Below are 27812 nucleotides of genomic sequence, written 5' to 3' on the forward strand. Positions count from 1 at the left end.
CAACCAGTTTTGGAGTCCATTCTTATTACGAAGTCTCGCAGACTTGGGTTCCAGCCAGACAATGGTGCGGCAGCACCGTGCTGGCTAAAGATCAGAGTTCAACTTGGAATTGCATTTTTTCTCCTTTCAGAGCTTATCAGTCTGGGTAGAGTAGATCAGGTAGTAGTCTGTGGGCTGCTGAGTTTTACCAAAGGCTACGAAGTCTACGGGCTTCAGCATCCTCTGGGACTTCGGTTCTAGCCAGATTATGGTAAGGCAGCACCGTTCGGGCTGCAATATGTTGGCTGTGTTTGAGCTTCAAATCGTGGGTAGAGGTGGGTTCGACGTGGCATTGCAATTTTCAGTTCTTTTATAGATAGCCTATGGCGATTTACGACCAAGAGGTCTGATCGGAGACTTTAATTTGGTACCACGGGTGTCATGGGAGCTGCGTGGTGGCTGCGCGGTGGCTGCGTGGTGGCTGTCGTTCGAAGCTCAATAGCGTGAAGAGTTTCCTTTTCAACCGGGCGGCTTCCAAGTCAATGCTTGAGCAAAATAATCATACGCCATACGAGGTAGAGGGTGCTTAAAAGTCGGCTTCGCAGACCTTTTTACCTTTATAACATACGTGTTCTAAATGTTTCACTCCGATAAGTACCACTGTGAGTCATTAGAATAACTTAACCAAACCAACTTAATAACTCTTTCCCTTTTTTTGTTTGTTTGTAACACAAATAAGTGCCATTACGATAGAAGTTTTTGAGAGGGTAATTAGAAGGAGCAAAAAAAAAATTATCTACCTTACACATGGCATTACTAAGCCATTTCGTTACGTACGAAAAAACGAACATCCATGGAATTCGAAAATTAATGGTTGCGTGCACAGGAAACACTTGAATCGTTCGTCGCTCATTCAATGGGAAGTAATTAAAGAATTTTAATGAAAAGCGTTTTTTTTTAAATTAAATTGGCTACGTGCTGGTTGTGCTATTCCCGTGCATAGCACAAAGTACGATGGTCCGTAATTAGCTGTGCTGGCCAATTGCCTAACTAATCGGGGGGTGAAATGGCAAAGAAAGTTGCAATATGCAAAAAGTGGAGACCTAAATAAAGGCAGCAGGGCAAAGTTTGCGCCTAATTTTTTAGAGAGTGTGAGGGAAGAGTTGTTGATATGTAAAAAAAATATAAATTTTAAAACACATAATTTTTTATTCGTTTTTTTTTCTTTTTAATTAAAATATTACAAAAAAACATTTTTTTAAAAATTAACTATTCACACTTAACCTATTTGAGTAAAATTTCCCTTTGTTTTTTTTTTTACTTTATTTTGTCATTTTATTTTATTTCGCTCGTTTTTTTTTTGTTTTCTTAGAAATGTATATGGAAATCCAAAATATGTATATCCATATGGAATTCCATATGATGATCGACATCGACATTTGGTATATCCATTTGTTTTATATAGGCCAAGAACGTTGTCCACAACATGCTGAAGAACGATGTATAGACCACCTGATTTTTGAGTGGCACAAATGCAAAGTTCACAGTTTGTACACAAGGCCAGTAGATGGCTCCCACCTTATAGGCATCCAGGAACTTTGAGTAAACCTGAAAAAAACAAATATAAATTATTTTTTATTGTTTTAACATCAATAATATCTGCAAAACAATATTAAACAAGTAAAAAGGCGTTAAGTTCGGCCGGGCCGAACTTTGGGTACCTACCACCTCAGGTGTATATGTAAACCCCCTTTCGTCACAATCCGGTGAAAATTGGATAACTTATGCATCCAAATTCGGCACGGACATTGAGTGGTCTAATAAATACAAGTCACTGTTGAATATTGTATTTCAAACTTGAGCGAAATCGGATAAAAAATAAAGCTTTGATGGCCTTCAGACCCTTTATATGGAGATCGATCTATATGGCAGCTATATCTAAATATGGACCGATTTAATTCATATTTAGATCAGATGTCTGGAGGCTTAAAATAACTCACTGTTGCAAATTTCAGTGAAATCGGATAAAAAATAAAGCTTTTATGGCCTTCAGACCCCTTATCGGGAGATCGGTCTATATGGCAGCTATATCTAAATATAGTCCGATCTGAACCATATTTGGGTCTGATGTCGGGAGGCTTAAAATAACTCACTGTTGCAAATTTCAGCGAAATCGGGTAATAAATAAAGATTTTATGGGCTTCAGGCCCTTTATCGGGAGATCGGTCTATATGGTAGCTATATCTAAATATAATCCGATCTAATTCATATTTAGGTCTGATGTCGGTAGGCTTAAAAAAACCCACTGTTGCAAATTTCAGCGAAATCGGATAAAAAATAATGCTTTTATGGACTTCAGGCCCCTTATCGGGAGATCGGTCTATATGGCAGCTATATCGAAATATGGTCCGATCTGAGCCATATTTAAGTCGGATGTTGAGAGGCTTAAAACCGCGCACAATTCCAAATTTCAGCGAAATCGAATAAAAAATAAAGCTTTAATGGCCTTCGACCCCTTATCGGGAGATCGGTCTATATGGCAGCTATATCTAAATATGGACCGATCTAATCCATATTTAGGTCTGATGTCGGGAGGCTTAAAATAAAATAATTTCAGCGAAATCGGGTAATAAATAAAGTTTTTATGGTCTTCAGGCTCTTTATCAGGAGATCGGTCTATATGGTAGCTATATCTAAATATGGTCCGATCTGAACCATATTTGGGTCAGATGTCGGGAGGCTTAAAATAACTCACTGTTATATCCAAATATGGTCCCGTTCAACAACTTAACCAGCGTGCATCAAAAAGACGTATCTGTGCGAAATTTCAGCTCAATGTCTGAATTATTGAAGGCTGTAAAGTGATAAAAACAGACGGACAGACAGACACACGGACATCGTTAAGTCGCCTTAGAATTTCATGACGATCCGAAATATATATTCTGTCCATCTGTTTGTCTATCCATTTATCTATCTGTCCATCCATTTTTCTGTCTGTCCACCCATTTGTCTCTCTGCCCGTCTTCCATTTGTATTAATGTCTGTTTGTTCATTTGTCTGTCCGTCTACCCATCCGTTGGTCTGCCTGTCTCTCCGGCCATATGTCTGTCTGTCCATCCATTTATGTGCCTGTCCGTATGTCTGTCTCTCTGTTCGTTTATCTGTCTGCCTGTGCGTCCATCTGTCTGTGCATCTATCTGTATGTCTTTTCCTCTGTCTGTCCGTTTGTCTGGCTGTCGGCTTGTCCGTCCGTCTGTTTGACCAACTGGCCACCCTTTTATCTGCCTGTCCGTCTGTCTGTCTATCAGTCCATATGTCTTGCCATCCGTCTATCTATATATGGATGGACAGACACACGGACATTGTTAAATCGCCTTAGAATTTCATGACGATCCGAAATATATATTCTGTCCGTCTGTTTGTCTATCCATTTATCTGTCTGTCCATCCATTTTTCTGTCTGTCTACCCATTTGTCTCTCTGCCCGTCCTCCATTTGTATTAATGTCTGCTTGTTCATTTGTCAGTCCGTCTACCCATCCGTTGGTCTGCCTGTCTCTCCGGCCATATGTCTGTCTGTCCATCCATTTATGTGCCTGTCCGTATGTCTGTCTATCTGTTCGTTTATCTGTATGCCTGTGCGTCCATCTGTCTGTGCATCTATCTGTATGTCTTTTCCTCTGTCTGTCCGTTTGTCTGGCTGTCGGCTTGTCCGTCCGTTTGTTTGACCAACGGGCCACCCTTTTATCTGCCTGTCCGTCTGTCTGTCTATCAGTTCATATGTCTTGCCATCCGTCTATCTATATATTTGTTTGTCCATTTGTCTGTCTGGCTGTCCATCCATTTGTCTGCCTGTCGGTTCGTCCATCCATCTGTCTGTACATGTGTTTGTCCCTCTGATCGTACGTCTCTTTGACCGTCTGTCCATTATTTTATCTGCCTGTCCGTCTATCTGTCCATTTATCTGTCTGTCTATATATCTGCCTGTCTGTCTATCTATCAGTCGATCTGTCTTTCCATCCGTTTATCTATATGCTTGTTTGTCCGTTTGCCTGTCTGGCTGTCCAGAACCGTCTCCCTGTCTGTCTGTCTTCCGTCCGTCCGGTCATCCGTTTGTCTGCCTGCCGGTTATCCAACCTTCTGTCTGTCCGTCCATCCGTCTGTTTGTTTATCCGTTAGTCTGCCTATCTTTCCAGCAATTTGTCTGTCTGTCTGCCCGTCTGTATGTATATGTGTTTGTCCATTTGTCTGTCTGTCCGTTTGTCTGCCTGCCGGTCTGTTTATCCGTTCGTTCGTCTGTTTGACAGTATGTCCATCCATCCATCCGTCTGTTTGACCGTCTGCCTATTCTTTAATCTGCCTGTCCCTCTATCTGCCCGTTTGTCTGTCTGTCTGTGTCCACCTATCTGTTTGTTCGTCTATCTGTCTGTCTGTCCATCCGTCTGAAAAGCTCGGTAACTTTCGAAGGAGTAAAGCTGTGCGCTTGAATCGAGGGACAGATTTATATGGGATCTGTGTCAGACTTTTGCCTGGACACGGGATCTGTGTCAGACTTTGCCGACGTACATTGCTGTAACGATTAAGAAAGTTAAGACAATAAATAATATTAGCACATCACCATTCTGGGGTGTTGGGTATATTACGAAAATCCAATGTTACCCCTTTAAGCCTCCTTTGGAAACATTCAAAGAACATAATGACCAGCAACAATGCAGTTAATTGTGTGACAACATTCGTGACATACCATCATCTTCGGTAATGCTGCGACGATTGAAGGACAAAGGGTCATAAATTTTGTTGTTCCCCTTTGCAATGGCTGATTGAAGTTCTATTGCTCCCCATAGACTAATTAAGCGTTTCGACATTAATTAATGATAATGATAAACAATTAATTGGTTGCCTATTTGGGGGGCCCACTACACCCAAAAACCATGGCAGCCGTTTTAGCTTTGGAAGAAATACACAATTTGGGGGAAATTACAAATCTCAATCCCCAATTCTGGGGGTAGGTAGAAAGTCTGTTTCTTCTTTGCAGTTTCCTAAGTATCCAAGCAAATACAATTTTACATCATGCCTTAGAGCTAAAGAAAAGTTTGAAGCTTAATAGTCCCCTCCCCACTTCACACGAACCTGACAACAAACAACATGAATTGCTAAACGACATTAAGATGCTCCAATTTAAATTGCAAACGGCGTCAACAAGCACACATTCCACTCCACAAAATGCTACTCCACACTGTTGTTATCTTTTTGGAGTGGAGGCAAAGAGCCATCACCAACATCATCATCATCATCACCATCACCATCATCGACATACCCATTACCCCATGCCCACTTCAACAGCATCATCATTAACATCGTGCCATCAAGACATTGTGTGTCAGTGAGACAGACCAACAATACCCTCCGTGACTACATCGACGACGAAGACGAACAAGGATGACAATTGACGTGTCAAGTATGGGGATATGCCGTCAATGAATCGTACTGTCATTTACAGACCGGGGCAGGTTTTTTTTTATAACGATGTTCGATATACATTCAAGGTACAGGGAAATTTTTATAGAAATGTTGAAAGGTGGAATAGAAATTTTTTGGAAATTTCAGGGAAATTTGAATTTCCTAAGAATTTTTTTTTTGGAAAGGTCCTTTTCGTTTGAAATTTTGTTTAAGTAAGATTTTCATAAGTGTTTGATTTTCAAGGAAAATGTCGGTAAAATGGTAATTGTATAGAAAAATCAATCAAAACTTGATTTCATAAAAATTTGTTATCGAAAATTATTTATCGAATTTTGATATCACCGGCAATTTCACAGGAATTTGAGGTTGATACCAATTTTTGTTGCTATTTCATTTTACGCAAAATTTTGTATCTTTTTTTTTCCTAAAATAATTTATCGATATAAATCGATGATAATCGTTTTTTGCAAAAATTCAATTTCATAGAAAAATTTATCGAAATTTGTTAATCTTAAAACTTTACGCAACTTCCTTTTCATAGAAAATTTTTTCAAAATTCGATTTCGTTGAGTTTTACTTAAAATATTGATAACATTTTAATTTCATAAAAAATTTAAAAAATTTTAATTTTACAATATATTTGATCGATTTTTTTCACAGAAAATTATATCGAAATTTGTTTCTGAGACATATTTTTTAACGAAAATTCCCTAAAAATGCGAGATTTACGAAAAATTTTGTGAAATACGATTTCCACGCAGAATTTCAATAAAATTTTGGTTTTATAGAAAAATTTATCGAAATTTCATTCTTATGAAATATGTAATCGAAATTGGGACTTCATAGACAATTTGGTCAAATTTAATGTCATTGCGTATTTCGGGCTCAGTTTATTTTAACATAAAACAATCTCCTTTTTCAATTGTTATGAATAGTTTTGGAAATATTGTAACTGCAATTTTTATCGAAATTTGTGTTTTCCGTTATGTTGTATCGAAATTTGATTTTCTTTTCGATTTAAGGTAAATTATATTTTCATGGTAAAATTTCATCGATATTTGATTATACCAAATATTTTGATCAAATTTTAGAGTTATCGAAACATTTATCGAAATTTTGTTTTCATCGAAAATGTTATCGAAATTGGATTTTCATTGAAGATTTCATTAGATGTATACTATGAGGGACAATTTTAGCAGTAATTCTATTTCATGAAAAGATTTATCGAAATCTGCAATTTATTACCGAATATGTCAACGAAATATGACATGTTATCGACACTTAATTTTCGTAGATTTTTTTTGCGAATTTTGATTTCGTTGGCCATTGTGTTGAAATTTGATTATTAAGAAACAATTTTAGCAGTAATTCTATTTCATGAAAAGATTTATCGAAATCTGCAATTTATTATCGAATATGTCAACGAAATATGACATGTTATCGACACTTAATTTTCGTAGATTTTTTTTGCGAATTTTGATTTCGTTGGCCATTGTGTTGAAATTTGATTATTAAGAAACAATTTTAGCAGTAATTCTATTTCATGAAAAGATTTATCGAAATCTGCAATTTATTATCGAATATATCAACGAAATGTGACATGTTATCGACACTTAATTTTCGTAGATTTTTTTTGCGAATTTTGATTTTGTTGGCCATTGTGTTGAAATTTGATTTTTACAAAATATTTTGTGATATTTAAATTTCTTAGAAAAATTAATCGAAATTTGATTTCCCCAGAATATATTATCGACATTTGATTTTCACAGAAATAACTTTCTATATTTTTTTATTGAAAATTTAGGTAAAATTGAAATTTTAAAGAAAATTTTGGTTAATTTTATAGAAAATTTTGGTTAGGTTAGGTTCTTGGGTTGAAAAGAGGGTGCAGATATTAATCCGCCCCATGCCACTATGGGCATACACCTAAGACAGTAATCGACAGAAAAGTAACCTCGAAAATGAAAATCTAAGTTAGGTATTTCATGCTACTTGTTTGGGGTCAAACTAAGGGTTTTGCCTTCCGAAATAAAACATAGGAAGTTTTATGTTTAAAATTCAAATGTGGTGGTGATTGTTTATTGTGATGTTCTTTTCTATGTTATTTAAATTCATTAGTTATAAGTAGATCGTAGTGTTTAAGTAGCAAATATTTAGGTTTAGATAGCACAATTCATAGATTTAAGTAGCAGTAATAAGTAGATTAAAATTTAAATTATGAGTGTAGTTGATTGTAGTAGATAGACATTGTATTTAACAGGTGGGGGGTTTGCAATATTAGAATTAGTTGGTGTTGTATGTTGTGTCCCGCACTTATGGTTGTTGTGATGTTGCAATTGTGGGTCGAGTGTAGATTTGGTTTTTGAGTCGGTTGTTATTGTGTCACTTTGTATCTAAAATGTTAAATATATTAGTTCACTGTTTCAAAGTGTATTGTTGCAATGTTCACTCTAGTTATATATGTTTGTATGTATGTTCACTTTTTACTTTTCACTTCACTTGGGTTTTCACTTTGAGGGGGAGAGAATACGATGCGCGGGTTTGAGATTTAAAACGAGACTGATCTTTTTTTTGGTTGTTGCTTGTCACTTGGACCCCGCGAAAACGGTCAACTTTCCAAGCTACAAGCAACAATTCCAGGTAAACAAATATGAAGTCAAGGCGGAATCAGCGATTAAGAACTTACTTCAATGTACCGTTATGCACAGTGGGTCATGTGCATACGTGAACGCATGTCTGCACATGGGTGCACATGACTTCATGTTCAAACGTACTTTGAACATTCTCCCCCTCCAAGTGACGAAGTGACATCTTACCTTTTTAATTTTGGTTTCTTGCCTGTGAGGTGACTGGGCCGACGAACACGTATCCCCAATCTGTCTCCTGGGCGAAGACGGCTCCCAATCCGGGTTGTACAACACCACTCCTCCGGAGGTGGGCGTAGGCATCGGCCCCTACCTCTACATCGATTGGTTCGTTGCCTCTAGGGTCAGCATCTGCCAAAGAAAGGGATCTTAGGCTGCTTGTGGGGTCGGGAATGATGGGATCTGAATAGGGTCGTCGCGGCAAATCCCGGGTCACCACTGCCCGGATGGTATACATGGTCCTCCTCGACGCATGCCTTGACCGAAGTCTTATTGTTGCCAGACGGTGCCCTCTGCGCTCTCTCGTTGGTATCCCCAGGCGAGTTACTGTGGCTGCCGCGATTCGGGTGATGGTCGATGCCTGGCACAAAAGTACCCGTACCCCAGCCCAATCGTCCTGCTCCTCGGGTGCCAATTCCACCATCGCCGTGGGTACAAAAACAGTGGCCCGGCTGTAAGGTATCTCGACCGGGGGAGGGCCTTGGACGATGGGCATCTGGTTGGCTGGTTCGATTGCAAGTTGCCGTGGGTTGGCAATCTCCATTGGGGGCGGGCTGTAGCTGCCATATGTCTCCCTAAGCTGTGGGGCTCCATGCAGCATTGTGTGATGGCGGTAGTCGCATGTTCGGCAGGCAGTGACCACGGGGCAGTCTGGGGCCAGATGGCTGCGCGCCAGACAGTTCCGACAGTAACTCCGTCTCTCAACTGTCTCGTATCTCTGATACGGTGTCATTTGCCGGAACCGCGGGCATGACCGTATGGCGTGGTCCTCCTGGCAGAGGCCACAGGCATACTGCCAAGATGCGGGGCGATACCTGGGTTCCCGTGGGTCGAAGCGAGGGCGTGTGGGTCTGGCGGGTCGTGGGGACTCTGGGCGAGGTAAATATCCGGCCATTATCTGTAACCAAAATCTCGTGAGTACCGTGTTTTGATGTGATTATGAATTGCTAGGGGTGTCTGAGAATAATTTGACAATCTTAGTTATGGGTCGACTGACTATGCCATTGGAAGTTCGAATATCTACAACTCGAGTGTTCTGATCAACACCGGGGTATGTTTTAAAAACTCGTCCTAACTTCCACTCGGTGGGATATCTCTCATCCCTGATGACAACTAAATCATTGACCTGTATGTTATCTTGCTGATACTTCCATTTATATCTACGGTGAAGCTCATTTAAGTACTCTGACTTCCACCTCTGACAAAAGTTTTGGGATATAATCTTTAATCTCTTCCACCGATTTGCAAGCGTTATGTCCTCCTCTGAGATGTCGGGTTCTGCCGGGGTCAAAAGGGAAGAGCCTATAAGGAAGTGAGCTGGGGTCAAGGGTGCTAAATCGTTAGGGTCTTCAGAAGCTGGACTAAGGGGTCGTGAATTGAGGCAGGCCTCGATACGTGCCAATATGGTTGACAGTTCTTCGAACGTGAAGTTCATTTTGGGCATAGACTTCTTAAGGTGTATCTTGAATGATTTAACTCCTGCCTCCCACAATCCCCCCATATGGGGAGCTCCTGGAGGAATAAATTTCCACTCTAAATTCTGATGAGCATGTTGCTGAATGGCGCTGCTCTGTAAACTTTTCATAAACTCTTTCTGATCTTTCTTGAGCATTTCTGCTGCGCCTATAAAATTCTTTCCATTGTCGGAATATATCTTTTCTGGGCACCCTGTTGATTTAATTATCTTTTATTTTGTATGAGTCTTCTTGTCCTTTGCAACTGTGTTATTCTTTTTTTTTTTGTTTATTTCTTTTTGATATCGCTTTGGTTGGATTATTTTATCAAGAAATTAATAAAATAAATGCAGAAAACAAATTATGGGTTTCCGAAGCCGCTTAATAAATAAAAAAATTATTTTTTTTTTTTGTTGCTTTTAATAACTATGGCCAAATTCCTTTTATATGTGTTTTGTGACTTGTTTTATGTTGGCCGTCCGTCCATACGTGTCTGTATGTACGGTTGTGTGTAACCAACCCTTTTTTCGCACTTTTCTCTATTACTTTTGCTTTTAATTGGTGGGTCACTGCACTTTTGTTGTTGCGAATTTTTTGTGTTTCGGTCACTGGGTCTTTTGAAATGAAAATGAATTATTTTTGGGCAGAAAACAGAAAATTTTTTTTGATTTTTGGTTTTTTAATTATTTAAAAAAACCACTTATCCGGCTCGAAGGACCAAATGTTTGGGGTCAAACTAAGGGTTTTGCCTTCCGAAATAAAACATAGGAAGTTTTATGTTTAAAATTCAAATGTGGTGGTGATTGTTTATTGTGATGTTCTTTTCTATGTTATTTAAATTCATTAGTTATAAGTAGATCGTAGTGTTTAAGTAGCAAATATTTAGGTTTAGATAGCACAATTCATAGATTTAAGTAGCAGTAATAAGTAGATTAAAATTTAAATTATGAGTGTAGTTGATTGTAGTAGATAGACATTGTATTTAACAGGTGGGGGGTTTGCAATATTAGAATTAGTTGGTGTTGTATGTTGTGTCCCGCACTTATGGTTGTTGTGATGTTGCAATTGTGGGTCGAGTGTAGATTTGGTTTTTGAGTCGGTTGTTATTGTGTCACTTTGTATCTAAAATGTTAAATATATTAGTTCACTGTTTCAAAGTGTATTGTTGCAATGTTCACTCTAGTTATATATGTTTGTATGTATGTTCACTTTTTACTTTTCACTTCACTTGGGTTTTCACTTTGAGGGGGAGAGAATACGATGCGCGGGTTTGAGATTTAAAACGAGACTGATCTTTTTTTTGGTTGTTGCTTGTCACTTGGACCCCGCGAAAACGGTCAACTTTCCAAGCTACAAGCAACAATTCCAGGTAAACAAATATGAAGTCAAGGCGGAATCAGCGATTAAGAACTTACTTCAATGTACCGTTATGCACAGTGGGTCATGTGCATACGTGAACGCATGTCTGCACATGGGTGCACATGACTTCATGTTCAAACGTACTTTGAACACTACTTACAAAATCCTTAGTTGTTTTCCTTACACGCCCCTAAATTCGTTCATGTTTGGTATTATGTCCACACCTAAGTGCCGGTATCTGGATTTCATAACAAATTGTATTAAATTTTCGTTATCCCACAAAATGTTATCGCAAATTCGATTTAAAAGCAGTGTTATCGAAATTTAATATTTGAGAATGTTCATTGTTTAAGCCGATTAGAAATTTTATTTTTTAAAAACGGTCGTAGCGAAATTTGGTTAAATTTTGGGAATTTTAGTTTGATGCGATTTTATCGGTTTCATCGATAATTGGAAATTCCGGGAAATGTTATCGAAATTTCCCACATTTAAGATGAATTTCAATTTCATGAATAATTTTATAGATTTTTCCTTTTATCCGAGAAAATAATTATCGAAATTTGATTTTCTCAGAAAATGTTATCGAACGTTTATTTCATATTTTTTTTTTAAATTGTTTGTAAAGAAAAATGTCGACAAAAAATTTAAGATATTCGTTTTTTCCCATTTTTAATTAATTTCGAAAGCAGTATGTTTTGTTTCTTTGCAAATGCAACTTTGCCCACAAACATTCCATTCCAGGGGCAAACCTCTCACATATCATTGACTGCTGTCCGATTCAAGTTTTAGCTCAATGATAAGCTGAGTTTGAACGGTATGCCGCAGTGCGACACCCCTCTGGGCAGAAGTTTTTACATGGCGTAGAACTTCACAAATGTCGTCTGTGTTAGGAGGGAATAACCAACGCTGAAAGAAAATTTTTTGATATTCTCGCCGGGATTCGAAACCAGACGTTCAGCGTCATAGGCAGATATGCTAACCTTTGCGCTACGGTGGCTTCCTTCTTTTTGTTCCTTTAATTTTCCAAATTTTTCATACCTCCTCCTTACTTGCCATCATCAGCGAGTGCTTAGTTAAGTGGATACCACTCCACAGGCTCAATTGTTGACTATTTGCTTTAATGACGGACTCACTGGCTGGCGCATTGAATCGATGGATGACTGTCTCGCGGCTGAAATTGTTTGCACGATTGTGGCCGCATATATGAGTTGTTATAGGCACAAGGCATAAGGCACAGCATGATGGTTATTAGGCTAAAGAGGCTCACATGGAGTAATATAAAAAAAAATCGGATTTTACCAAGAAGAAAAGATTTTATAAAAAAAGGAACGCGAAGCAAAACTAAAAAGAAAAACACAAAACTAAATTTCCTTTATTGTAGGAAAATTTTTGAGTTCCTTTTTTTTGCTAAGGCATCTATGGTGCCTAGTGCGAACCCCTTTGTATTTTTATGTTAATGTAGAACATGTCCATTCATTCTTATGTAGCATGTCAATGGCTGTTGGTTGGTTGTACGAGTATAGGCCATTGTTGCTGCTTGCTGCTGCCTCTGTTGATGATGTTTGCAATGATAATATTGTTGTCGCTGATACCCGTGTTATTGTCCTCGTTGCCCTTGTCCATCTCCAAAATGTTGTTGGAGATGATGTTGTACTGATGGCCGCAATAACAATGGTTTTTTTTTGTGGGGGGGTTACACATACAGAATGCACACACAGAACACTTCAAAGGAGCCACAAATGGGGCTTTATAAGGCAGGTTGGTTTCATGGAAAAAATGGGAGGAACATTAATTTTGAAAAATATTTTATGCCACATGTTTCATAGTTAAGATAACCAAGTCAATTTTCGACTTTTTAATGCCTACTTCCAGAAATTGTCCACTTTGGCAGCATGATGTTAAAGAAGGAAATATTCTATATCGAATTTTACCATGGGTCACTGAAGAAAAGAAATGTCTTTGTAGGTGCTACATATATCAGTCATATACTCATTTCTAAGCATTCCAACTACCATCGCCTATATAGACATGGTATGGAGTGTCCCATATTCAAAGGATCTCACAGCCTCATGCGTATATGAGCTGCATGTTATCAAGTGAAATGTAATGAATGCACGTTGTACATTGTTCAAGTAGTACTCTTCTTTCCCCCCACCCCTGAAACAGATACCACCAAAAAAGAATATAGAGGAAAAAATGCTCATGCTTGTTTTTAAGCGCTTGTTATTTGCTGTGTTTTTAATGTTCGTGATGGGCTGCTTTCGAATGTAGGATATGTCGAACATTCAAATATGTTCAAAAAATGTTCAACGCTTGAGTTGGAATGATTCAAAAATGTTCAAATTACAAACACACTTGAAACTCTAAACAAAACGAAAACACATTTCAGCGAAATAAGAACCGCATACAACAAGCCATGATTGTTTGATTGTCAGCTAACAATGTCTGTCTTGGCCTCTTCTAGAGCTAGGCCTCTTTCAAGAGCCTCATATTCAATTAAGGTTGCACTTAATTATCGTTAATGATGAAGTCTTTCAAGTGGTGCCAAAGATATTTTGTTGTTAGCCAACGAACTATGAAGGAGCAAGAAGTTGCAAAGGACAAATTGCCATTTTCTATAACTGTGGGTGGATATTGAAGCAAACGTTTTTTGTGTACCAAATATGTCAAAAATTTAAGAACACATTAAGTTTAGCCGGTTCCTTATCTTATGATATCCGCCACCATGGATATAAAAGGGTGCCATGACAGTACGGCCTAAATTAAACAAGTTAACAGCGTTTGGTTCAGCCAGGCCGAACTTTGGATACCCACCACCTCGGGTATATATGCAAACCACCTTTCGCCATGGTATTTATGCACCTATAGCAGTTATATCCAAATATGGTCCGATTTGGGTCAATGTGGCACAGACCTTAAGTGGTCTAATAAATAAAAGTCACCCTTTAGTTTGGGTTATATATTGGTCTTTTTGGTTCCTATGTCGAAATACAGACCGATTTGAATCATAAAAATACACAAATTTGGCATAACCTACCCAAATATTTTGCTGTTGTATATTGTATCGAAAAATTGCTTTTTGTGCTTTAAGAGAAATTTCTAACAAAATTTTATCGATACTAAATTATCGCTGTAAAATTTTATCGATACTAAATTATCGCTGTAAAATTTTATCGATACTAAATTATCGCTGTAAAATTTTATCGAAATTTGGTTTCATACTCTGGATTTTTATTCAGAAAACTTTAACAAAATTCGAATTTTGGGGAAAATTTTGGAACAATTTAATATGCGAAAAAATTATCGAAATTTTAATTGTTATCGAATTTTTATCGAATTCGATTTTTTTTAAATTTAGTCGAAATTTTTTTCACCAAGAAAATTTTGTAAGAATTGAGTTTTTAATGAATTATGAAAAATTTTAAATTCATAGAAAAATGTATCGAAATTGTTTTCTTAAGAAAATATCGGCGACATTGGATTTCCAAGCTTGATTGTCATGGAAAAATTTGTTGAAATGTTATTTTTACAATAAAAAAATTTATCGAAATTTGGTTTACCCTGAAAAAGTTATCGAGTTTGATAATACATAGTTTTCTTGTTTTTGTTTTACCCACCAGCATAGGATGGGGGTATAATAAAGTAGTCATTCCGTTTGTAAGCCATCTGAGTCGATCTAGCCATTTCCGTCCGTCTCTCGAAATCACGATAGTGGTCGAAAGTAAAGAGCTAGGCGCTTGAAATTTTGCACATATACCTACTATGGATATAGAACGTTGGGGATGGGTCAAATGGGCCATACGGGTTCAGTTTACGATATAGCTCCCATATAAACCGATCTTCCGATTTGATTTCTTTAGCCCCTGGAGCCACTGTTTTTGCCCGATTTCCCGATTTGACTTCTTGAACCCTTACAAGCCGCAATTTTTGTTCGACTTGGCCGATATTTTGCACGTAGTGTTCCGTTAAGACTTCCAACAACTGTGTCAAGAACGGACCGAATCGGTCCTCAACCTGATATAGCCCCCATATAAATCAATCTCCCGATTTGACTTCTTTAGCCCCTGGAGCCACTGTTTTTGCCCGATTTCCCGATTTGACTTCTTGAACCCTTACAATCCGAAATTTTTGTCCGATTTGGCTGATATTTTGCATGTAGTGTTCTATTTAAACTTAAAACAACTGTGCCATATACGGTCCGAATGGGTCCTTAACCCATTATTGCTCCCATATAATCCGATCTCCCGATTTGACTTCTTGACCACTTACATGTCGCAATTTTTGTCCAATTTTGCTGAAATTACGCATTCGGTATTCTGTAACGACTTTCAGCAAATGTGTCAAGTACAGTCCAAATCAGGCTATAACCTGATACAGCTCCCATATAAACCGGCATAAGTTTGGCATGGAGAAAAAATGTATGCCCTTCAACTAAATTCAGTTTGTAAAAATTTTTAGCAGAATCCATGGTGGTGGGTTCCCAAGATTCGTCCCGGCCGAACTTAGCACGCTTTTACTTGTTTTATACCCACCTCCGTAGGAGGTCCAAATATCGATCTGTGGCCCCATAAGCCATGTCCGTCCGTCGAACGCGTAAAGCTGGCCGATTGAATTTTGTGCAGATACTTTTTTTCATGTCAGTCGTTGGGGATTGCAAATGGGCCGTATCTTTTCAGATTTGGATATAACCCCCATATAAACCGATTCGCCGATTTGACTTCTTGAACCCCTAGAAGCCTCAATTTTCATCCGATTTAGCTAAAATTTGGAACAAAGACTTGAGTCATGACTTCAAACATCTATGTCAAGTATGATGCGAATCGCTCTATGAACAGATATAGCCCCCGTATATACCGATCCCCGGATTAGACTTCTTGAGTCCTTAGAAGCATCCATTTTCATCTGATTTGGCTAAAATTTAGGATAAAGACTTGAGTTATGACTTCCAACATCCATGCCAAGTATGATCGGAATCGGTCTGTAAACATATAAAGCCCCATAAAATTTGGGATGAAGACTTGAGTTATGACTTACAACATCAGTGCCAAGTTTTATTTGAGTTGGTCAATATGGTGACATAGGCCACCCTAAGTGCCAATAGCCCGATATGACTTCTTGAGACGAAAATAATTCAAAGACAATCTCAGTTATTATGAGTATATTTTTTGGGGAATCCATGGTGGTGGGTAGCCAAGATTCAGCCCGGCCGGCCGCTTTCACTTCTTATATGTAAACTTCATAAACTTTGGTCTAAGTATCTCTTTTCATCTACTTCAGCCCTGTTGTGCGTAATTACCCAAATCCTTCATTGATTAAGTCTTCAAGTCATTACATTCATTGGCCAACTTACCTCTTGTCGGGATTCCTCTGTTGATCTGCCCTCCATGCGGCTCATGGTAAATAGAAATGTACCAATTGCGATGGGATCATATGCCACCAATTCTGTGAGGGCCTTGCACATCGATGATTTGATGTCTGTGCGTGGCCACATGACGGCTGCCACACGCATCCACATATAGAGAGCGGGTCCATTAAAGCAGACACCAAATAAACAGAATCTGCAAAAGATGACAAACCACAATGAATGAATGGCAAAGAAGGTTGTGAGTTAAGGTTGGGGAAAGAAGGGTAAGACCATACAGGGGGCAAACATGCCACATCACCAAGTTGTGGCAAGTTCTTGATTGTTGAGAAACACACACTCACACACACATTGAGGCAGTGAAAGGGTGTCAGTGCAGTTAATGATTGTTTGCTCAAGTTGATTATGGTTAATGGCAGTTTGTTGGTCTGTCCTTCTGCTTGCAACTGTTTGTGCTCATTTGCTGTGGGTTTCCGGCCACAATGCTTTTCGAATTTTCTCTGCCAAACAGACCATATTTAATTAAGGTGTTAATTGTTGTTGGACCATGGACACAGATGACAACTGTTGGCAACTTTTAATGCATGGATGGTATGGTTTTGTGATGGCATTTCTTCTGGGAATACTTACTTGAGACATTTATTCCAATCATATGTTCTGAAATTCCTCTTCTCCACCAGAGTTTGTTCGGCCAGTGAACCACATGGAAATAGAATTCCATAGGAAATCATACCACGTAGTATTTGATGTTTATGAGTGAATTCGGAAAATGTGCGAAAGACCCGGGTCAACATTATTGTCTGTGCTTATTGTCTGGTGAGAAAAAGAAAGTGGCTGAGCTAACAGATTCTTTGGACTATACGATGGCGTTCTGAAAGAAATTACAAGAAATAAAAATAAATTGAGTCTCAACCAGTAAGGAAGGGCAAAAGTCGGGCGGTGCCGTCTGTATAATACCCTACACCTACCCTATAAGTACCATGTGAGGCCTACATCCAATTCTGAACCAATTTTAAAGGACCTCGGCGAGCAAATATGTTCAAACTGTAAAAACTACGGTTGACAAATGGCAACATTATGGCAAATTAGCCAAAATCTGACGAACATATATTGGGTTGCCCAAAAAGTAATTGCGGATTTTTCATATAGTAGGCGTTTACAAATTTGTTTACAGCTTGTGCCTCTGTAATTGCATTCTTTCTTCTGTCAGTTATCGGCTGTTACTTTTAGCTTGCTTTAGCAAAAAAGTGTAAAAAAAGTATATTTGATTAAAGTTCATTCTAAGTTTTATTAAAAATGCATTTACTTTCTTTTAAAAAATCCGCAATTACTTTTTGGGCAACCCAATATATGGGAGCTATATCTTTTTCTGAACCGATTCCTAACAAACTTCTCAGATAGTGTGGTAGTCGTCGAGGAAAGCGTTGTTCAAAATTTTGACAAGATAGGTCAATAAATGCACTTGCTTTGACCCTAGAAGTTATAATCTGGCGATATACACATATGACAGCTTTATCTATATCCGGGCCGATTTCTATGAAATTCAGCTTTAATGTCGAGAGTTGTATAAAAATCCTTTCTGCCAAATTTGGAGAGAATCGGTTAACAAATGACTATTTTATTGCAGTATTTCTCAAAATCGGACGAACATATATATGAAAGCTATATCTAAATCTGAACCGATTTCGAGCAAACTCCTCAGATTCTGTGGCAGTCCGCGAAGAAAACGTTTTGCAAAATTTTGGCAAGATTGGTCAATAAATGTGATTGCAGTGGCTCTAGGAGTGAAAATCGGGCGATATATATATATGAGAGCTATATCTAAATCTGAACCGATTTCCATGAAATTCACCACTAACGCCGAGAGTCGTAAAAAAATCCTTTCTGCCAAATTACGAGAGAATCGTTTTACAAATTACCATTTTATTGCATTATTACTGAAAATCGGACGAACATATAAATAGGGGAGCTATATCTTAATCTGAACCAATTTTGTCCAAACTCTATGTATATTGTGGTAGTTGTCGAAGAAAGCGATTTGCAAAATTTTGGCGAGATGGATCAATAAATGTGCTTGCGGTGGCTCTAGGAGTGAAAATCGGGCGATATATATATGAAAGCTATATCTAAATCTGAACCGATTTCCATGAAATTCCGCAGTAATATTGGAAGTCGTAAAAAAATCCCTCCTGCCGAATTTCGACAGAATCGGTTAACAAAAGACAATTTAATTGCAATATTAGTGCAAATCGGACGAACATATATATAGGAGCTATGTCTAAATCTGAACCGATTTTGACCAAACTCTATTATGTTTATTGTGGTAGTTGTCGAAGAAAGCGGTTTGCAATATTTTTTCAAGATTGGTCAATAAATGCTTGCAGTGGCTCTAGGAGTGAAAATCGGGCGATATATACATATATATATATGTATATATATATATATATATATATATATATATATATATATATATATATATATATATATATATATATATATAATATATATATATATATATATATATATATATATATATATATATATATATATATATATATATATATATATATATATATATATATATATATATATATATATATATATATATATATATATATATATATATATATATATATATATATATATATATATATATATATATATATATATATATTTATATATATATATATATATATATATATATATTTATATATATATATATATATATACTATATATATATATATATATATATATATATATAAATATATATATATATATATATACATATATATATATATTATATATATATATATATATATATATATATATATATATATATATAGTATATATATATATATACATATATATATATATATATATATATATTATATATATATGATTTCCAATTTCCATGAAATTCCGCAGTAATATTGGAAGTCGTAAAAAAATCCCTCCTGCCGAATTTCGACAGAATCGGTTAACAAAAGACAATTTAATTGCAATATTAGTGCAAATCGACGAACATATATATAGGAGCTATGTCTAAATCTGAACCGATTTTGACCAAACTCTATTATGTTTATTGTGGTAGTTGTCGAAGAAAGCGGTTTGGAATATTTTTTCCAGATTGGTCAATAAATGCTTGCAGTGGCTCTAGGAGTGAAAATCGGGCGATATATATATATATATATATATATATATATATATATATATATATATATATATATATATATATATATATATATATATATATATATATATATATATATATATATATATATATATTTATATATATATATATATATATATATATATATATATATATATATATATATATATATATATATATATATATATAATATATATATATATATATATATATATATATATATATATATATATATATATATATATATATATAATATATATATATATATATATATATATATATATACATATATATATATATATATATATATATATATATATTATATATATATATAATATATATATATATATATATATATATATATATATATATACATATATATATATATATATATATATAGATATATATTATATATATATATATATATATATATATATATTATATATATATATATATAATATATATATATATATATATATATATATATATATATATATATATATATATATATATATATATATATATATATAGAAAAGGAGATAGGAGAAACGTCTATTCCGCAGAAAGAAAAAGAAAATGGAAAGACGTGAGTGTGAGCGAATTGAGATGTACAGGAGTCAGAATGAAGTCCGGAAATTCTACCAAAGAATTAAAAATTAAAACGATGGCTTGGGTGCAGGCACATCCTCCTGCAGAAACAAAGGGGGAAATCTGGTAACTGACATAGTTTGCATGCTGAAGATATGGAAAGAACATTTTACCCAACTGCTATTGTCCGACGTTGCCAGCGAAGAGGATACCGCAGAACCAATCCCTGATGATAGTAAAGAATGTTTACCTCCTAGACAGAATGAGGTCCAAGTAGCAGTGACCCGACTAAAGAACAACAAGGCAGCAGGATGCGACGGGTTACCCGTTAAACTATTTAAAACAACACGCAGATAAGGTGTATTCATAAACTTATGTGCGCAACCTGGTGCAGGCACATCCTCCTGCAGAGACAAAGAAGGAAATCTGGTAACTGACACAGATAACATGCTGAGGATATGGAAAGAACATTTTACCCAACTGTTAGTGTCCGACGTTGGCGGCGAAGAGTATACCGCAGAACCAATCCCTGATGAAGGTATAGAATGTTTACCTCCTGGGTCAGAATGTGGTCCAAGTTTGCAGTGACCTGGATAAAGAACAACAAAGCAGCAGGAGCCGACGGGTTACCCGCTGAACTATTTCAAACAGGAGGCGACACGATGATAAGGCGTATGCATCTGCTTATCTACGAATCTGGCTTATCTAGAATGCTTACCTTCTAGTCAGGTCCAAGTAGCGGTGACCCGACTAAAGAACAATAAGACAGCAGGAGCCGACGTTTTACCCGCTGAACTATTTAAGACCGGAGGCGATACGCTGATTCTGACTTATCTAGAATGCTTACCTTCTAGTCAGATCCAAGTAGCGGTGACCCGACTGAAGAACACCAAGGCAGCAAGAGCCGATGGGTTATCCGCTAAACTATTTAAGACCGGAGGCGACACGCGGATATGGCGTATGCATCAGCTTATCTGCGCAATCTGGCTAGAAGAACGCATACCCGATGATTGGAACCTCAGCATACTATGTCCCGTACACAAGAAAGGAGACAAGATGGAATGTGCCAACTACAGAGGAATAAGTCTCCTCCCCATCGCATCCAAGAAACTCTCGAGCGTACTCTGTGAAAGAAGATTAAAACCTAAAGTCAATGAGATAATTGTGCCCTATCAATGCGGCTTTAGACCTGGTAAATCCACGCTATACCAGATTTTCACACTGCGCCAAATCCTGGAAAAGACGCGAGAAGGACAAATCAACACCTTTGCTGACTACATAGTCGCCTGCGATACTCCTTTACGTTCAAAGGTATTTCAAGCCATGTCTGAGTTTGGTATCCCTCCAAAATTATTAAGACTCTGCAGCATGACACTTGCTGATACGCGTTCCTCAGTAAGATAATAGGAAAGAATCTCTCCGAACCATTTAATACCAAATGAGGTTTCAGACAAGGAGACAGCCTATCGTGTGATCTCTTTAACATGCTGCTGGAGAAGTTCATACGAGATGCAGATGTCAATAGATATGGCACACTAATCACTCGCCTACGCCGACGACATCGATATCATAGGTCGTTCACCGAAAATAGTAATTGCAGCCTTTTAAAGAATCGAAAGGGAATCAGTGAAAATGGGTCTGGCAGTAAATGCAGATAAGATGAAATGGATGGTTTCAACTCCCAAAAAGCCTTGCACAACCGAGCAGATAAAAAAAATGGAAAAAGTTGAGAACCACAGCTTTGAGATAGTAACTTTATCTACCTCGACACCGCCGTAACGGAAACGATTGACATCATTTTTGGGATTTAGCGAAGAATAATACTGGCAAACTGCACTCTTTGATATGTGAGAAGTTGCGCCTGTTCCTTAGTGGAATGTTCATGGGCAAAATTTGCATTTGCAATACTTGGAAACAGATGTTACTTTGGACAAAGTAAGCAGTTAAGAAACAAGGCCAACTCTCGACAGATGAAGATGACACTATACAAGAGACTGATACTACCCGTGCTGTTATATGGTTCTGAGGCATGGATACTTGTGAAAGCAGATGAGGCAGTACTTGGAGTATTTGAGAGAGAGAGAGAGATTCTTCGTAAAATATATGGACCAGTTTGCGTTAATGGAGAATATAGGCGACCTATGAACCACGAGCTGTATGAGCTGTATGACGACGATTGCATAGTTTAACGCATCCAAATACAAGGGCTGCGTTTGATAGGTCATGTTGTCAGAATGGATGCAGAAGCCCCAGCAAAGAAGTCTTTTGAAGACAAACACGGTGAAGACCAAAAGCCCGATGGAAAGACCAAGTGGTGGGAGACACCTCAAAGCTTGGTGTCAGAGATTTTAAAATGAGCGCAGTAGATCGAGGCGCTTGGAACGCTATTCTACGTTCGGCTAGTGAAACAAATATTCTGTCATAGCCAGTTAAAGTAAAGTAAGTACTTTGTACACAAATTAACATGGACAGACGGGCGGACAGACAGACAGTCGGACATAGCTAAATCGAATCAAAAAGTGATTCTGAGTCGATGGGTCTACTTATCAATAGGTCCATCTCTCTTCCTTTTGGTTGTTACCAACAAATTCACTAAATTATATTGGGTTGCCCAAAAAGTAATTGGGGATTTTTCATATAGTCGGCGTTGACAAATTTTTTCACAGCTTGTGACTCTGTAATTGCATTCTTTCTTCTGTCAGTAATCAGCTGTTACTTTTAGCTTGCTTTAGAAAAAAAGTGTAAAAAAAAGTATATTTGATTAAAGTTCATTCTAAATTTTATTAAAAATGCATTTACTTTCTTTTAAAAAATCCGCAATTACTTTTTGGGCAACTCAATAATGCCCTGTGTTACAAATTTTTCATTAAAACACATTGCGATGCATTATTTTGGTTTCTTCAAGATTGTGTCCAGGTTTAAAACATTTGGTCCTGGCACACCCTGTCGTTAACACATTTTCTGCACTTTGTTTTAATGATGACATTAAAATTCAATTTGTATATTTATCTGTATTAAATGAGGCCATAAATATTTATTTGAATACTTTCTGCAATCAATTCCTTCATATTCCAGACACGTTTTCCTTCTAACGATAAGAGATATGAGCAGAAATCTCAATTAGAAATGCAAGGTAAATATTTACTCATGAAATCATTTGGAAATTCGTTTTAATATCTTTCAGATGTTTAAGCAGATAGTCTTGGGAGATTTTAAGAAATTAAAACAACTTTTGGTGAATGTATGGAAATGTAAGGGAAGAGAAGATGGTTGCCCAAACAGATATGGGTTGTAGAGAACACTTTGAATATCTTAACATTCCTGGACAAGAAATTCATTTAAGGATTCTTTGGGAGCCCCTTCCATTGGCCACACATAAACGCAGATGTCGATGAGCAGCTCTTGACTTGACAAGCATGAAACTGAAATGTTTCAAAAGTTAGTTTTCGGTCCCCTTTTTAAATATGCCAAACATGTTCCCAACTAACGTTTATGTCTACTCATGGTAATGTCTTTGGCTGCATATCGCCGCTTGTTCTCTTCAACCCAACAAATAACTAAGGATGACTACATGAAGTGACTAAGTAAAGTGGACGGAAAATGAATGGTTCGGTTGTAGTCTAATGCGGATATTAAAGTACCTCAACTGCTATACAAAAGGTAGATTATGTTTGAAGGCAGAACAGAAAAAAATTTTTTTTTGAAATTCACATCACACAACTCTGAAAATAACAATCCACCAGCTCAGCGTTTGCTGGTTGGTTGGTTGTTCAATGGATTTTGTGTTTCTTCCTTAAATTCCATAAAGTGTAGCTTCAATGTGGGATCGAGGGAAAGAAAGAAAAAACTAGGCTAGGCCTTTAACAAGATGAACATTAGATGCAAACTTCGAAACGAAGGTCTTGGCTCTACAAAAAATGCATTTGTTATATAATTTCGATGATATTTGAAACAGATTTGGATACCCTTGGATGTATGATCCCCAACATACCATATTGAGTCTCTAATGCCTTGTTTGGTTTAGTAATCTAAATTGGAGGGTTTTGGATATGCCTCCTTCCTGGGGCCTTTCACATAGACTTGATGGCGAGTTTGGCCTTCAAACACTTTGCCTCAAATTTGATTGCAGATTTGTACTCTACTCACAAAAACCATTTACTTTAGTTCTAATATTGTCCCAATAGTTTATTGGAGATTACTGGGGCAAACTTCTAACAAATCAATGAATGCTGTCCGATTCAATTTTTTAGCTCAGTGATAAGGGACCTCCTTTTTATAGCCGAGTCCGAACGGCATGCTGCAGACCGATACCTCATTGGGGAAAAGTTTTTACATGGCAAAGTACCTCACAAATGTCGCCAGCATTAGGAGGGGATAACTACCGCTGAACAACTGTCTGATGATCCAGCCAGGATTCGAACCCAGGCGTTCAGGGTCATAGGCAGACATTCTAACCTCTACACAACGGTGGGCTCCAGTTCCAGTTTGTCCAGTCCCCTAATGGAATGTTCATGGGAAAATTTTCTTTTATTTATGGGAGATTGGACGGCCCGCCCAATATTTGGGCTTTAATAAAGATCTTAGAAAGCTCATTTCCATTTTATCGCCACTCCTATGGGTGATCACCATAAATGACCTATTACGGATGCTGACTGAGGAGAGATTTGAACCCGTCTGTTATAATACTTGTAAGGGGTAAGTATCCGAACGAGCTATGCAGAAGGGTGGAAAGGGTCTTGCATATGGCATATGACTGGGCTAGACCACCATTGGAAGGAAATTCGGTCGGTCGCATCTTATATACCCTCCACCATGGATCGCATTTGTAGACTTCCCTGCGCGGTATCTCTTTTTTGGCAAACAAAGAATAATGGATAAGAATTTTGAGATATATCCAGTTATGGTCCGATTCGGACCATTAGTGAATTAAGTGTTGAAAACCATAGTAGAGGTCATTGGGTAATATTTCAGTCAATTCGTATAAGGATTGCGCCTTGTAGGGGCTAGAGAAGGTTTATATGGAGCTGTATCAGGCTATAGATCGATTAAGACCATATTCCACTAGCATGTTGAAGGTCATGTGAGAAGCCGTTCAACAAAATTTCTACCAAACCGGGTGAGAAATGCGCCCTCTAGAGGCTTAAAAAGTCAAGACCCAAGATAGGTTTATATGGCAGCTATATCAGGTTATGAACCGATTTGATTCGTACTTATCATAGTTGTTGGAAGTGATACCAAAACACCACCTGCAAAACTACAGCTAAATCGGATAAGAATTGTGCCCTCTAAAAGCTAAGGAAGTCAAGATCCAATATCGGTTTATATGGCAGCTATACCAGGTTTTGAATCGATTTAAATCATACTTAGCACAAAACACCACATGCAAAATTTCAGTCAAATCGGATGAGAATTGCGCCCTCTAGTGGCTCAAGAAGTCAATACCCAAGATCGGTTTATATGGCAGCTATATCAGGTTATGAGCCGATTTCAACCATACTTAAAACAGGTGTTGGAAGTCATTAGAAACAACTTCATGCGAATTTCAGCCAAATTGGATAAGACTTGTGCCCTCTAGTGGCTCAAGAAGTCAAGATCCCAGATCGGTTTATATGACAGCTATATCAGGTTATGAATCGATTTAATCCATAGTCAGAATAGGTGTTGGAAATCATAACAAAACACTTCATGCAAAATTTCAGCCAAATCGGATAAGAATTGCGCCTTCCAGTGGCTCAAGAAGTCAAGACCCAAGATCGGTTTATGTGGCAGCTATATCAGGTTATGGACCGATTTCAACCATACTTAGCACAGTTATTAGACTTCATAGCAAAACACTTCGTGCTAAATTTCAGCCAAATCAGATAAGAATTGCGCTCTCTAGGAGCTCAAGAAGTCAAGACCCAAGATCGGTGTATAAGGCAGCTATATCAAAACATGGACCGATTTGGCCCATTTACAAACCCAACCGACCTACACAAGTTATATATATTTGAGCAAAATTTCATGCGCCTAGCTTTACTCCTTCGAAAGATAGCGCGCTTTCGACAGACGGACGGACATGGCTAGATCAACTTAAAATGTAATGACGATCAAGGATATGTATATACTTTACGAGGTCCTAGAAGCATATTTCGAGGTTTTACAAACGGAGTGACGAAATTAGTACACCCCCCCATCCTATGGTGTAGGGTATAAGAATATCCTTTCAGATGTTTGTTCATAACTTTCATTATCCTTTCTGCCTATTAAGTGAAACCATGCAGAGAACCTAACGAATGCCATCTACGGTTGGTAGGGGCATATGAGATTCAGTCCATCCTAACTTAACATGCTTTTGGTAGTGATGTCCGAGTCCGAATGCCGTGAACCGGAGTGAAACTTCCTCTTAAAGAAATCCTATAAGGCCGAAGGTCGCACATATGTCGCTGATGTTTGCTTTGTAGGGCTCATTTAAAAAAGGCCTTTAAGTTTTTCCAATTCACCGATTCTATGGCCATGCCTTTGAATAGGTTTGGTGATTGCATCGTTTTTGTTTCTTTTTATTTTACCAAATGTTATCTTCAAATTTCAACAGCTGCCAAATTGTTGTAACAGGAAAAATTGTAAGTGAAAACCAAATCCTACAATTCATGAAAAGTAATTAAGTGAAGTACTCGCTTTATACCCTCTTGCTGTGTATGGATCTGTGGAGGAGGGAATATTTCCAACACTACACTCCATTCCTACATCCAATCAACCGCCTTCCTGCCCGTCTGCCTAGCTCGCAAACTGCCATTAGGCAATTAGAAGACAAATAAACCAACACCATCTCCATCATAAACATCCTGCCACAGTACCATGACAACAACAACAACAACCTCACAACGACCACCTCAGGCTAATTTCCGTGATGAAAATTAAGCGAAAGATGGAGGCAGTGTGATGATCATCACAACACTGGGGTGATGAAAAACTTTTGCAGAAGACAAACAACACCCTTTTGCCCATTAATCGCAATACCCCTGCCATGGAGGTTTTAAATCAAAGACTTGGCTCTCGCGCCACAGCCACAATGATGCCAAGAGGAAAGCCATTTTTTGGAAGGACAAGCAGCCCTCCATGGAAAAAATGTGGCGGCTTTTAAAACGAACATTTCGAAATGTGTTTTTAAATGCATGAAATTACCATCAGTCTCATCATTTGAAGCTGGGGGACTACATACTGTATGGAAAAATGAGAAGGAGGGGATTGGTTCACCATAGCAATTAAATGTGCCAAAGACTTTCCAATGAGTGCGAAACAAGTAACAGCGTCAGAAGTTGTTTGGTGCCGAAACTTGGGTACCCAATACATGGCAGAATATATCCCTAAAGGAATGAAGGGACTAAAAACGTCCAATAAGGAGGCTGGGTATATATGGAGGGATCATATTTACTAAGGCTGTTAGAGGTCAAAAATATTGAAGGACAGTCGTGTGCTGTCCAAAGTTTCATACTTAGGCTTAACCTCTTTTAATTTGCCCAATATGATCTCGGTCGGCCCTCACGTGAGTTTTTCTGAAATTCGCATTTACAATTTACTCTCATAGTCCTTTCATTT

The 27812-nt window shown here is 37.5% G+C and overlaps 1 protein-coding gene across 2 annotated transcripts in view; it reads right to left on the bottom strand.

Annotated features, from left to right (window-relative positions):
* Positions 1–1246: 1246 nt before the first annotated feature.
* Positions 1247–27812, bottom strand: part of LOC106080998 (uncharacterized) — an 84454-nt gene continuing 57888 nt past the window's right edge. Inside the window, exons 2-4 of one of the 2 annotated variants that reach the window (XM_059363786.1) lie at positions 17107–17347; positions 16465–16672; positions 1247–1587 (exon numbers count right to left, since the gene is read on the bottom strand). In XM_059363786.1, coding sequence (XP_059219769.1) covers positions 1348–1587; positions 16465–16672; positions 17107–17270 — 612 coding nt within the window. In that variant the 5' untranslated portion in view covers positions 17271–17347 and the 3' untranslated portion in view covers positions 1247–1347. The remainder of the gene's footprint in view (positions 1588–16464; positions 16673–17106; positions 17348–27812) is intronic. The other variant, XM_013242658.2, reaches the window with a different exon arrangement.

Source organism: Stomoxys calcitrans, chromosome 2 (genome assembly GCF_963082655.1).
Source record: "Stomoxys calcitrans chromosome 2, idStoCalc2.1, whole genome shotgun sequence".
NCBI lineage: Eukaryota > Metazoa > Arthropoda > Insecta > Diptera > Muscidae > Stomoxys > Stomoxys calcitrans.